The following is a 14910-nucleotide window of genomic DNA, read 5'->3' on the forward strand; positions in this document are numbered from 1 at the left end:
GGGCAGAATTAGTACACTGAAGGACCCATCTCTTAGGGGGCTCGAAGGGAGGGCCAAAACCACTAGATGAAACACTACAGGCAGAAATATTAAAGGTCTTGCCATCTGGTCTGAAAAGTCCCAGTGTATACCTAGAATCAGTAGAGTTTGCTTGACATTAGATTGGGGAAGACTTGGGAGGTTTTATGGGACAAAGGGTTATCCAAAAGGGCTGGGCTGATTTTAAAAAATGAAAACCCTAATGTGACTTTAGCCTCTGGCACTGGGTGGGAGCTTGGACTCAAGTTACAAGGTACCCTGCAATCCTTGGAACACGTAATCCTTTTAACTTGTTGCCTACCACTTACAGGGAGGTGAGGGATGGGTGTGTAGGGTACTGTTGAGTCATTGGTAACTCCAGTTTGAACTGATTCCCACATTTATACTTCCAATATTTGATTTGGCCCCCTGGAAAATTGATACCCATTACTAAGAGCCCATGTAAATTATTTTCATTGAACAAAATGGAAATAGCCCGTTAGTTGACCCTACCCTACCAGAAGGCCAACAAATGGCTTTGGAGGCCACTGTAAGGACTCTGGCTTTTCTCTGAGATGGGAAACCACTGAAGGGTTTTGAGCACTTAGAAATGTTGATGATAAAAGGAAGTGACTGATACCACTCCAGGAGTGACCTGACCCTTCCTGACAGACTGCTGAGGGGTAAGGATGCAAGCAAGATTGTTAGGAAGCTTTTGCTGTGGAAGATGGTCACCTGAACCAGGGTGGTGGCTGGAGGTAAGAAAAAGTATCAGATGCTAGATATATTTTGAAGGTAGAGCTGATAAGACCTTTGAGACAAGTTTCTCCAGACTCACGTTCTTGTTCTGACCATAAAACTGAGGACTACCATGTGTTTACAAGATGACTCTGGAATGTCTGGGAAAAAGAATGTTACGTAATAATAAAGCTACTTTTATGTGGCACTTATCAGGGACATATGTCAGGAAATCTACGAAGCACTTTTTATTTTTTAAAGATTTTGTCAGAGCGCATGCAAGAGCACAAGCAGGGGGAGTGGCAGGCAGAGGGAGAAGCAGACTCTCCACTAAGCAAGGAGCCTGATGTGGAGCTCGATCCCAGGACCCTGGGATCATGACCCAAGCCGAAGGCAGACACTCAACTGACTGAGCCACCCAGGCGCCCCTATATATAATGCTCTCAATTCCCCTTCCAAATTTGCCTAGCTATTTTTATCATTTCTTATACCCCGCTCACACATTTAATTCCCTCTTTTATTTCTATAAATATGTTTTGTTAGGTTCCGATAGTTCCAATACATTAAATATTTGCAAATCTGATTGTTTGCTGATAATGTCTCATTAGTAGCTTGTTTCCTTGGGGGTGTTGTCATTAAAAAAAAAATCGTGAGATTATGTGCCTTGGAACTTTATCTTCAGCAATTCTTTGAGAACCAGGTTTGTTTTATTTTGCATTTGCTTTTATCAACCTAGGAACACTATGAATCTCAGCTTGTAAAGTGTTCAAACCTCCGTTAAGTGTCAGCTTATGGTTGTTAACGCTCAGAGCCGATCCCCAGAGCCAATGCAAACACAGACAAGTTTGTTTATCATCACCCTCTACCAAGGGGGTCTCCTTTCAGGAGCTTGTTTTACATGGGGATCTCTTACCTAACTTCTCCACGTATGCAGGAGGCAGTAGGCTTTGTTTGCCTGTTTCCCCTTATAATCCAGCAAAAACCAAAGTCCTAGGTCACACCAGATCAGCAGTACCCCAGGATATCAACAGCTTAAGCACCTAATTACATCAGTGTCGGGGGGCATTTCTGGTCTCTAAGGAGCTCCCTTAGTTTCTTACTAGTTCATTTATGCATTTAAAGAGAGTCAACGAGGGGCGCCTGGATGGCTCAGTGGGTTAAGTGTCCAACTCTTGATTTCAGCTCAGGTCATGATCTCAGGGTCATTAGATCGAGCCCCATGTCGGCTCCGCGCTCAGTGCAGAGTCTGCTTGAGATTCTCTCTCTCCCTCTGCCCCGCCCCCCACTCACACTCTCCCTCTCTCTTTAAATAAAATCTTAAAAAAAAAATACAAAGATTCAAAGAAATTTTATTTAGGAATTTTAGGTGTTCTGTACAAGAAAGATTTTCTAGGATAGTTACTCTATCATATTGCTAAAGTGAAGTCCTAAGCTAACACTGTTTAAATATTCAATGATATTATATGAACAGTAGTTGTGTGTGCCAAAACAGATTCATTTACTTAACTCCCACTGCCCGAAATAGTGAGTATTCTAAAAACTGCCCGAAAAAATCTAGTTTTCTGAATTTTTATATACCTCTTTATATATAAAATTTATATATATTCTTTATATATATTTTTGTTCCCTCTTTTATATAAAAGTGCCATTTTCTGAATCAGAAAACTTTTTGAGAAGCATAAAGATTACAAATTTTTATATATTGTTTATCATTTTGGAACTTGTTATTGAATCTTGACCTTGAGTGCATGTCATTTAAATATTTTGTTTGACAAAAGAGCAAGTACACGTGCACTTCTGCCACATAACAATGTATGATTTTTTTCTAGAAAAATCAGGTGCAGTGCTTTTTTAAAGACATCTGAGGGGCGCCTGGGTGGCTCAGTCATTAAGCGTCTGCCTTCGGCTCGCGTCCTGATCCCGGGGTCCTGGGATTGAGCCCCGCATCGGGCTCCCTGCTCCTTGGGGAGCCTGCTTCTCCCTCTCCCACTCCCCCTGCTTGTGTTCCCTCTCTCGCTGTGTCTCTCTGTCAAATAAATAAAATTAAAAAAAAAAAAGACATCTGAATCTTTGTTTTTATTTTTTTTTAAAGATTTTATTTATTTGACAGAGAGCAAGAAAGCATGAGCAGGGGGGAGGACCAAGGGGAGAAGGAGAAGCAGGCTCCCCACTGATCAGGGAGCCCAATGCAGGACTCCCATCCCAGGACCCCGGGATCATGACCTGAGCCGAAGGCAGGTGCTTAACCGACTGAGTCACCCAGGCACCCTTTATTTTTATTTTTTAAAGTAATCTCTACACCCAACGTGGGGCTCGAACTTACAACCCTGAGATCAAGAGTCACATGTTCCACCGACTGAGCCAGCCAGGCACCCCTCCCTGCAAGCTGAACTATGTGCTTTTTCCATACAACATCATTTTTACTTGAAAACAAGGTTGACGAATTGAGATTATTCGTATTTGGGTATTTGGCAGATATTTTCTAAAAAACGAATCAAGTTTGGGGGCACCTGGGTGGTATTGTTGGTTAAGTGTCCGACTTCTGGCTCAGGTCAGGATCTCGGGGTAGTGAGACAGAGCTCCACTGTCAGGCTCCGTGCTCAGCATGGAGTCTGCCTGGGAGTCTCTTTCCCTCTGCCCCTCCCGCTCATGCTCTCTCTCTAAAATAAATAAATCTTAAAAAAAAAAAAAAAAAACCAAAACAAAATATGAGTAAGTTTGGGAAAAAACTGATGGTCTTCGTTGGCAATGGTGAAATTCAAGCTTTCTAATTAAAAACAGAATTTGGAAAGCTTGTATCTGTCACTGTGTCCTTGCAGCCTCTTCATACTTAAAGACTTGTGACAAAGGTCATGGTGATATCAGTGTGATTTTTTAGATATTATGGGCCAAAATGTGTCAACATTTGGAAGATTTGTATAACTCAGTGTACCAATATTTTCCAAATGATCAGTGTGTAGTGTTACAAAAGCATGCATAAAAGTTGTATTCAAAATACAAGGTCAACCAATGGACTTTAGAAAAGTTTACCAATCTGATTTCAGACTCCACATTGCAACTAATCTTTAAGGAACTTGTATAGTATCAAAGAAGAATACCTATAATTATCAGGAAGGCTATTAAAATACTCTTCTCTTTTTCAACTTCACACTTATGTGAGGCTAGGTTTTCTTCACATATTTCAACCAAAACAACATATGACAACAGATTGAATGCAGAAGCAGATAATGAGAATCCAGTGTCTTCTATTAAGCCAGGCATCAAAAAGATTTGCAGAAATGTAAAACAACGTCATTAATTTTTGTTTTGAAAAATAATTACTTTTAAAATAAAAACATGCTATTTGTGTCAACGTGTCAGGAGTTCATTATTTTAAAATGAATTAATACATATTTAAGAAATCTAATTCCTACTATAGTAAAAGAGTATTTATAGACGCTCTTTGGGGTCCTCAATAATTTTTAAAGAGTTAAGTGGTCCTGAGACCAAACTTTGAGAACTGCAAGAAACAGGAGCCTAGAGGGTGCCTGGGTGGCTCAGTCGTTAAGCGTCTGCCTTTGGCTCAGGTCATGATCCCAGGGTCCTGGGATCGAGCCCCCGCATCGGGCTCCCTGCTCAGCGGGAAGCCTGCTTCTCCCTCTCCCACTTCCCCTGCTTGTGTTCCCTCTCTCTCTGTCAAATAAATAAATAAAATCTTTAAAAAAAAAAAAAAAAGAAACAGGAGCCTAGAGAGGTTGAATGGCTGGGCAAGGTTGCATAACTAGAGAATGGTAAATAGGGAATTAAATTCAAGTTTGTCTAAACCACACAAGCTCTTTCTACCAAGTACACGGTCTTAAATAGAGAAGATGACTCAGATGTACACTGTTGCAGGACTTACATGTGCAACTGTTACACAGCTGTCTCATCTTACTATGCACCTGATTATTTCTCATGGTACAACATAACTCCCTTTCCTCAAAATAAGAAAAAAGGTGTCCTTAAGGCAGTATTTTTAGGGTTGGTTATGCTTAAAAAACCAGTAGCAAGGAATGTGATGTTACAGAGTTCTGGTTCTTCAGAGAAGGGAATCCTGGAGCAGCTGTATAGATGCATTGTTTTATTCAAGCAAAGCCCAAGAGCATAAAGCAATCCCATCAGACTCATCATCTGACAAATCTCTTTCCAACAAGGAGAAATTGTTCATAAGACAGAGCTCTCTTGAAGCTAATAATAACTACTGATGTTATAGCTGGCACTTGCTTACCTTTGTTTTTAAAACTTGCAACACAGGATAAATCTAAATTCTCTAGGAAAGTAGGGAGATAGGATTTGAAATAAACTTAGCATCCGGTTTACAATCAGATTGTGCATTTCAAAATCTTGGCTGTGTTGTTTTCAACTTTATCATTAAGTAGTTCCTTAATTTTTGAGAAAAGACTTAATTTAAAATTTCACCTCACTACAATATGATAAGGGATCTAAAACAAGTGACATTTCCCTGGATTTCAGAATAAGCATTTTGTTTTTTTTTCCCCAAGAGGCAAGACTGAAGCCGAGTGAGGCCCCAAATGACTAGGTCTTTGAGATAACAATACAGGATTGTTTGACTTCTAAGGACTGGGGGTCTTTAGTATTTGTAGCCTAGAAAATATTCTCTGGATTTTACGTGTCTTCTGGAACTCTCATTTCCAGGATAAAAGACAACATTTTGGTTGGAATTAGGCTTTACATAGTCAATAGTGAATTACATTTATCCCACGGGGGATAAATGGACATAAACTGCATTTCCCCACCTATTAAAGGGAAGCTCTAAAAATTCTCTCCACTGAGAAAGGGTAGGCAGACTTGGATACCCATTCTCACCAGGAGAGCCCTGCCAGCAAGAATTTTCTTGCTCCAGAGTACACCCACAGATGGGGAGATTGGGTTCAAGGACATACTTTAGAGAGAAGCTCTACCTAACGGCAAACCATTTTTCTGCAGCAGTGAAGAACGTTCATACTCATCTTGGTCTACTGAGTATCACAGATTAGAACTGGAAGGGAAGCAGATTTTATTTTCAAACAGAAACAACTATAGGATTGCATTGCTTAGACCACCAAGAAAAATAGGCAGGGATTGAGGACTGATACTTGGTACTTATAAATTACACATCAAAAGAATGTCAAGGCAAAAGTGAAGATAAAGTAGAAAAGAACACTTTCATTAATCAAGGCCTTGTTCCCGTTTCATAATTATTAACTAATTATAAGCTTTTATTTATGTCACAGAATGTATAAGAAAATTACAATAGCTTTGGTGTTCACTTTTCTATATTTGAGGTTGGCCTAAGATCAATATTTTCAATTACTTCCACATGAGTGTTATTCAGGGATTAATAATAATAATTATTATTATTTTATTATTTCTTTAAAGATTTTATTTTTAAGTAATCTCTAGACCCAATGTGGGGCTCGAAGTTACAACCCTAAGATCAAGAGTTGTATGCTCTACCCACTGAGCCGGCGAAGCACCCCAATAATTATTTTTAAAAATAGAATCATAAATAGAATACTGATTAATTACTGTTTTTCTTATACTATAGATATCAATTTTATTTAATCTTAGAATATAAGATACATAGGTATACCTATATCTGTTCACAGATAAATAATACCATTATCTTACATTTGTGTAATGCTTTATAGTTTTTCAAAGCATTTTCACTCACTATTCCTTCCACATACATCATTTCCTCTGGTTCTGGGCAAGCAGTGTTCCCATTTCATATAAGCAGGAAAGGAGGCTTATGTAACTTGCTCAAGGTGAAACACTAAGATTTTGTGACTTTGATTTTGGTGATTTTTTTTTTTTTTTTGCATTATATCATGATGCTTCTCGTTGTATTATACTGATAGTTGAGATGTCACTATTTAGCTTAATTTACAGGACTCTCTTGATGATGCTGGTTGAACTAACCCCCCATCAACTGACTAGTCTAAAGGGGCAAGCATTTCCCCACATTTCACATGGTCTGATTACCTCTGTCTCAAGTGAACGATCTACTATCCAGGTATGAAAAACATGATGAGAAAACATTAAGCTATTATATTACTCAGACAAAGGGCCATTTTCACACCTCTCCAGGTAACAGAAACTGCCAAAAAAATCCCAAACAAAAAATCCTAGTAATGCCTGTTATCAAGTCAAAATTGGATACCTTCTGTTTCTTTGTTGTGGTGAAGAATGTTGTCTGGATTCCTTCCACCTAAAGACCTGCTTATTAGACCTGTGGCAGAACTCCGCATCTGATTTCAGCTTTGGGGAAGCAAAGCAGACAAAACTCAAAAGCTCAATTTTCTGGATGGTATGGCTGATTCAACGAGCTCTTTTCTGCTTCTGAGTCTGCTGGCCAGGAGACCTGGATATGATAGGGCTTCAGTTCCTCAGGAGGGAGAGAATCTGGGGCACTGCTCATGAGGTCGTGCCCCCTGAAGGATTTGGGGAAGGCTATGACATCTCTGATGCTTGGTGCTCCAGTGACAAGGCATATCAGTCTGTCTAACCCTGGAAATAAAATACAAAGGTAACAGATGAGAATGTAATCTAAGGCTGGGAGTGACTAAGGTTTTCCACAAAGGTTGTAGAGAACTTCTAAGTAAGAATCTTTAACAAGTTGCAGCCAAGCAGAGTTCCCTGCCTTTTTTAGGGAACTTATGTTTGTTTGAAAGGTTCTTTTCTGTCTTATTCTAGAAAAATGCTGAGGATGAATATTCACATGCTCAAATTAAGTCACAGCAATTAATGAGTCCTTAGCAAGGGTTTTCTAAAGGTTGCAGGGCACTCCCAAGAACACAGATGGATGTCCTTGCTGTCGAGGGCCTACAATCTAGGTGAGCTTCCGAGAATTTCTCACACTCCTTGCTTGATAAAACAAGCAAGGTGAGCAACCATGGCGGAAGGGCACCGGCATATTCCTACTCTCACACAAGCTGAATACTATGGAGCAGTGTCTCTCAGATACCTATAAATGTGTCTGTGAGCCCCCAGGGATTTGAGCAATACTGACTTAAGACTGAAGTTTTATTCTATTAAGAAATCTTTCAAATGCAAATTATCAGTCAAGTTTTACCTTTAACTGGTAAAGTACATTTTAAACATGTATCAACGAAATGAAAATACGAACTTAAATTCTTACAGAATTCTTGGGCTCGCACCCTATCCTTTTTACCCCCACCCGCTCCTCCTCTGCCCCTGCCTGGAAACTGAGTACAAATCTGAGACATACGGACGGTTATGGAATGAAATTTAGCTTGTCAAAGGATAGTTGTTTACCTAAGGCAATTCCTCCATGAGGGGGCGCCCCAAAACCTAAGGCCTGGAGCAAATGGGACAGCAATTTCACATCTTCCTGAAATTCAAAACAGAATTCAATTTGAATACACACTGAGGGTCCACAGTAAGCTTAGGTGATAAAGGAAAAAAACAGGTGAGTTAAAAAAATACCTTAAGAAGTTTACAGTTTAGCAAGAGAGTAGGACTAGTCACAGATATTAAAACATGCAGAGAAAGTCCTGGCACTCAGTAAATGCAGCCAGTATTATACTGGGAATGGGAAGAGGGTAACGCCAATCAAGAACATGAAGATGTGGGCTCTGAAAGGTGGGATGAAGAGCAGGGAACTGTCCTATCACAGGGCCAAGGGAAGAGAACATTATTAAGAGAGGAACAGTGTCAAACGCTGCTGGTAGGTGGGACAGCTTAGGGGCCAAGAACAGGCCACTGGATCTGGTGGCTATGCAAGTTAACTTATGTGGGGCGATGTGTGTAGAAATGTTGAAAGTGTATCTGACAGTGGTTCTCTCACCAGGCTACAGATCCAAAACAAGTGGGGAGCTTTTAAGGAAGGAATGCTAAAGCCTCACACAGAGCCTTTTATTTAATTGATCTGGTGTGGAGTAGTGGGGTGATTTTTTTTGTTTTTAACACTTTCCACTTGATTCTGTTCCAATGTGCAGCAGGGCTGAGAACCAATGGGGGCAGGGAAGAAGCAGAAGCAATGAATTCTCACTGACTCATTTAAGAAGCTTAACAATGAAAGGAAGGAAGAAATTCGGCTGGGAAACTGATGACTGGATGCCGTGAGTTGGGAGGAGAAACATTAAGGGAGGTCACAATGTCCGCAAGGCTAACGGGGAGTCTAGGGTTTTGAGTTCTCCAATCCTGTCTTCAAATAAAATTCTTCCATCCTACTTCACCCCTGTTAGTTAATCCCACAAAATGATCTCTTGGGATCAGACTCTTAGACATTTGCTTTCCTGAAATCTATCCTGGCCTTCTATGGAATCATCAAGAAACTGCAGGTTTTTAGGCCTGCATCTGTAGAGACTCTTCTTTTAAAAATCCTGATTATGCCACTTTCTATCACTAAAATACCTCCCTGCCCGTATTAAATGATACAAAATTCTTTCAAGCCAGGCTCTTTCTCTAGCATTATCAACATTTCCATGCATTTCTGACCGCATCATTTTTTTTGTGCAGTGTGGTGGTTCAGAGCTTAGGAGCTTGGGCTCAAAGTGCCACCCTGCCTGGATTCCAACAGTGGCTCAGTTTACTTCTGTGCTGTGTAACTCTGGGCAGATTAATTAATCTGCATCAGTCATTCATCTTTAAAATGGGCAGAACAGGGGTATTTATCTCAAAAAGTAATTGTGAGGATTAAATGTGTCTGTGCATATAAAGTACTTAGTGCCTGGCACATATGATCAGTACTAATGAACGGCTCTTATTACTTTTCAAAGTCTTACACTAAACGTACAGAGACAAGCCAACACTGTTCTGTATCTAGTGAATCCTTCATTCATACCAATTAAAAAAAAAAAAACCCCACATACATTCTGGAAGGCAGCTATGCTTACCACTATATCATCAATGCTGGCTAAAACAACAAATATTCTGGTTAAAAAAAAAACACAACAGGTTAGAAGATGATGTTACCTTCAGTAATGTTGCCAGAATGTAACGCTGGAGCTCTGCATCATGAATTCGGATAGAACCACCGCCTATCTCACTGCCATTTAAAACCAAGTCATAGTGTTGGCTACGGACCTAGAAGATTCCCAGAGCCTTTACGTTAGAGAAAATTTCTAGTTTTCTGTTTTTCTACAGGTTGAAGACAGCGAAGTTACTTAGAGACAATGTATTCACTATGGGCTCAAACCCGACCATCTCTTCTGAGGCTTCCAGAACTGGGTCAGACTGTGAAATCGAAACATCTTTGCCTGTGTTTCCACATTTCCCTTTTATTTGGAAGTACAGATACGGTACCTTCTTGGGTTCAGTGTATAGGAGCTGGAGGTCACTGGGGTGGGGAGCAGTGAATGGGTGGTGGGCTGACTCCAGCTCTCCGGGATTTTCCTCCTTGGGAAGGAAGAGTGGGAAATCCACAACCCAAAGGAAAGAGAACAGAGCTGGGTCACGGAGCACCAATCCTCTTGCTTCTAGAAGGTCGGCACATTCCAGTCGTAATTTTCCCAGCACAGAGCACTGCAAAGAGAAGATACAAATGTTGACTTAACCGCTGTGAGAGAGTAGGCAGCAAATGACACAAGCTGGACTCTACAGCCAGGCCATCCTCTGAGAAGGGATTAGACAATTAATAGATGAGACACTCTGAGCCTCTCAGGAGACAGAGCTGAGGATGATCGGATTGAAACATGGTTGAGAAGGATGGTCACACTCAGCAGGCAGATTGGGTGAGGATTTGACTGAGGGCACAGACACCCGAGCCTGACTGACCTGGGTGTATCTCAGTTTGGCTACTGACTCACTTCTCTGCACCTTTTCCTAGGGGACAATGGAGATCAACCGATCTACTCCAAAAAGCTGTTGTGAACATCAAGTGAGACTCGGCATGTGAGGTGCCATACCCATGGCGGCTATTCTGTGAATATTTTCCTGACTGCTCCTGCAGGGTGTGGTGAGGCTCTGAGCAGTGCCTGGCCCACAGCTGATGGCCCGTAAAAGTTGGCTATGATTAGAGGGGCAGTACGGGTAGGAGGTCTGTTTGAGAGTGTGAGTTTTGAAACCAGACTTCATAGATTAGAACCCTGGCTCCCCTACTACCTAGCTGCGTGTGAGCAAATTTCTCATCTCCATGCCTCAGTTCTCCTTTTTTGAAAAATATTTTATTTATTTATTTGAGAAAGAGAGCAGAGAGCACAAGTGGGGAGTGGGGGAAAGGGGCAGAGGAAGGGGGAGAAGCAGGCTTCCCTCTGAGCAGGGTGTCCAATGTGGGGCTCGATCCCAGCACCCCGAGATCATGACTTGAGCTGAAGGCAGATGCTTAATCGACTGAGCCACCCAGGCGCCCCCATGCCTCCGTTTTCTTATCTTAGAATGGTAACTTCTCTCCAATAAGGTTGTCATGAGGGTTAAATGAGTTAATATACACAAAGTACACAGAACAGTGCTGAGCAAACGGAAGCGCTCACTAAGTGCTAACTATGACATGCAGAGCTTCCCTGAGAAAGGAAACCATGCCTGGAAACATGCATAGGGTGTCACTTTATGGCCTATTCTAGCTTACGTTAAATATGCACCCCGGGTACTTTCACTGTGACATATTCAGAATCTAATGCTATTCCTCCTAAGTCTGGTTTCTAGTTGTTTCAAGGAGTCCCAGTAGGAATTGGAACAGTACCTTCCTGAGAGTGGAATGACCAAATGAGTTTGCAGCAGGATACTTATATAATACAAAATCCCAAGTTCTTTTGTAAGAAACTCATTGACAGTAAAATTTGTAATTAACTGGTGCATTCCCCAGCAAATTTATCAGGGCTGTTCGTGGCTGGTATTAAAAAATAATGTCGATAAATGAATTCATTATAAACATGACTGTGGTATCAAAACAAATTTGTAATTAAATAGCTTTCTTCACTCCACTATTGCAGGAGAAGGGAAAGACAGTGGGTTACATTTATTTATTTATTCAAAAGAAGTCTTTTAAAATTTATATAAAATTTATATATTTACTTATTTAAAGTAATCGCTACACCCAATGTAGGGCTCGAACTCATGACCCCAAGATCAAGAGTTGCATGCTCTTTCGACTGAGCCAGCCAGGTGCCGGGTAGTGGGTTACATTTAGCACTGAAACTGACCTCTGAAGCTTTTCCTCTGGAACAAACAATGATATGTACAGAACAAATACAAATTAAAAGAATGGACTTGATAAAGTACTAATCAGATACCACTGCTATAAAGAAATCATATTATACTTTAGTGCGAGAATGAATTTATATCACACTTGACCTTTCCAATATATTTTCAATATTCATGTTTGACTTATATTCCATACTTCTGTACATTTTACAATGATCTTTATGGCTAAGTCCACTCCACAGATCACCAGGCATGGTGGAGCTCATCACCTCCCAGCTGCTGCTCCTGAGGAGGAAGGGTCCTGCCTTGACCAAGGAGGGCCAGAGATGTCTGGCAGCCCAGTAGCCTTCCAACAGTCTGATCTCTCCCTCCACAGTTTTAGGAATGCATTATCTACAAAAGTTTGGGATTACCAAAATATCCTAATCTGCAAAACCTGGAAAATGAAAATATTTTTTCACAGCCCTACAAGAAATACCAATGGCCCTTTACCTGAGTGACTTTCCTAATCAGAGCCAGATCTAATCTGTGTGAACAATGCCAATCCTCACAATTATCACTGTGTGAGCAGTGCCGATGGAGGCTGGGAGCTGATGAAGAAAAATCTAGTTCTGATACAGTGCATTGTTTGTAAGTGCTGAAAGGTATTTATTAATAGAAAACTCATGTAGAGCAGCCCCAACATTTTATGAAATTAAGTCAGTTTTAAATATGTACTATGTACGTAGGAGAAGAGAGGCATCATACAGCATCAACAGCACAGATGTTCACAGGTAGTGTTTCTTACTGCTTTCTCGTGCTCCCCAGCAGCTAGGAGGACCACATCAGCCTCTTGGATTTCCATGAGTCTGATTAGTCCTGATCTTTGCTCCTCCAGGATGGACTGAGCAACTGGAGTATTCCAGTTTCTATCGGCTTTCGGGAATACAGGTAAGACTTCCTGTGATAAAGAAAAAGACTTTAGTCACATTTTCTTAAAAAGTGGGGGTGATTTATTTTTCTTGTCGTAGAAAGATTTCTTGTTCCCAATAGAACACGGGATGATCTTCATTCCCTCCCTCGACCCCTTCAAAATGATACTAGAGGAATTACAAAAGTAATCTCACTATAATCAAAAACAAAAGGGAATAAAAGGTGGGAGACACCAGCAAAGAGGTTTCTGCAAATTTGTGGCAGGCTGCAAATGAATGGAATAGAACGATTATAGCAGCAAGATGCAGGAAGTTCTGGCCTGGAGAAAAATGGAGTAGTCTCACCACAGAAGGAACTGATTTTACCCTGCAGAAGCCTAGAGAGTAGGCTCAGGACTCTTAAGAAGCTTTGCTTTCACAGGGTAATGGCCAATGGCTCTGCTGCTCCCCCTAAACTGAACCTACCCATTCACAAAGCCCCTGCAAGCACCCTGTGTTCCCAACCAGCTTAAAAAAATTTTTTTTTTCTTTAACTAAGCTCTACACCCAGTGTGGGGGTTGAACTCAGGACCCCTGAGATCAAGAGAGATCAAGAGTCGCATGCTCTCCCATTCTGTGGGTTGCCTCTTTGTTTTGTTGACTGTTTCCTTTGCTGTGCAGAAGCTTTTTATCTTGATGAAGTCCCAAAAGTTCATTTTTGCTTTTGTTTCACTAGCTTTTGGAGATGTATCTTGAAAGAAGTTACTGTGGGCGATGTCAAAGAGGTTACTACCTATGTTCTCCTCTAGGATTTTGATGGATTCCTGTCTCACATTGAGATAAAGGGCTGGTATCCAAGATCTATAAAGAACTTCTCAAACTCAACACCCAAAAAACAAATAATCAAGTCAAAAAGTGGGCAGAAGATATGAAAAGACACTTCTCTGAAGAAGACATACAAATGGCTAACAGACACATGAAAAAATGTTCATCATCATTAGCCATCAGGGAAATCCAAATCAAAACCACACTGAGATACCACCTTACACCAGTTAGAATGGCAAAAATGGACAGGGAAAGAAACAACAAATGTTGGAGAGGTTGTGGAGAAAGGGGACCCCTCTTACACTGTTGGTGGGAATGCAAGTTGGTATAGCCACTTTGGAAAACAGCGTGGAGGTGCCTCAAAAATTTAAAAATAGAGCTACCCTATGACCCAGCAATTGCACTACTGGGTATTTACCCCAAAGACACAGATGTAGTGAAAAGAAGGGCCATATGCACCCCAGTGTTCATAGCAGCAATGTCCACAATAGCCAAACTGTGGAAAGAGACAAGATGCCCTTCAACAGATGAATGGATAAAGAACATGTGGTCCATATATACAATGGAATATTACTCAGCCATCAGAAAGGATGAATACCCAACTTTTACATCAACATGGATGGGACTGGAGGAGATTATGCTAAGTGAAATAAGTCAAGCAGAGAAAGTCAATTATCGTATGGTTTCACTTATTTGTGGAACATAAGGAATAGCATGGAGGACATTAGGAGAAGGAAGCGAAAAATGGCAGGGGGGAATTGGAGGGAGAGATGAACCATGAGAGACTATGGACTCTGAGTAACAAACAGGGTTTTAGAGGGGAGGGGGAGGGAGGATTGGTTAGCCCGGTGATGGGTATTAAGGAAGGCATGTACTGCATGGAGCACTGGGCGTTATATGAAAACAATGGATCGTGGACCACCACATGAAAACCAATGATGTATTGTATGGTGACTAACATAACAAAATAAAATTAAAAAAAAAAAAAGAGAGTCACATGCTCTACCAAGTGAACCAGTCAGGCTCCACCCCCAATCAGCTTTTTAGATGCTTCGTTCTGGGAGGTGGGTGGAGGACGGGTGAAACAGGTGATGGGGATGAAGAGTACCGGGCATTGTAAGGAAGTGCTGACTCACTAAATTGTAAACCTGAAACTAATATTAAATTGTATGTTAACTAACTGGAATTTAAATAAAAACTTAAAAAAAATGCCTCCTTCTAAATATATACAATCAACAGTCACCATTCATCAAAGAAATTCTGCAGTATTTAAAAAAAAAAAAAAAAAAAAAAAAAAAAAAAAAAAAAAAAAAAA

General features: G+C 40.8%; 1 protein-coding gene across 1 annotated transcript in view; it reads right to left on the reverse strand.

The window, feature by feature from the left end:
* Nucleotides 1-6208: 6208 nt before the first annotated feature.
* Nucleotides 6209-14910, reverse strand: part of DARS2 (aspartyl-tRNA synthetase 2, mitochondrial) — a 26024-nt gene continuing 17322 nt past the window's right edge. Inside the window, exons 13-17 of the mRNA XM_021682616.2 lie at nt 12668-12820; nt 10045-10263; nt 9715-9825; nt 8053-8128; nt 6209-7284 (exon numbers count right to left, since the gene is read on the reverse strand). Of these exons, the coding sequence (XP_021538291.1) occupies nt 7070-7284; nt 8053-8128; nt 9715-9825; nt 10045-10263; nt 12668-12820 (774 nt within the window). The 3' untranslated portion in view covers nt 6209-7069. The remainder of the gene's footprint in view (nt 7285-8052; nt 8129-9714; nt 9826-10044; nt 10264-12667; nt 12821-14910) is intronic.

The sequence above is a fragment of the Neomonachus schauinslandi genome, chromosome 6, assembly GCF_002201575.2.
Source record: "Neomonachus schauinslandi chromosome 6, ASM220157v2, whole genome shotgun sequence".
Taxonomy (NCBI): domain Eukaryota; kingdom Metazoa; phylum Chordata; class Mammalia; order Carnivora; family Phocidae; genus Neomonachus; species Neomonachus schauinslandi.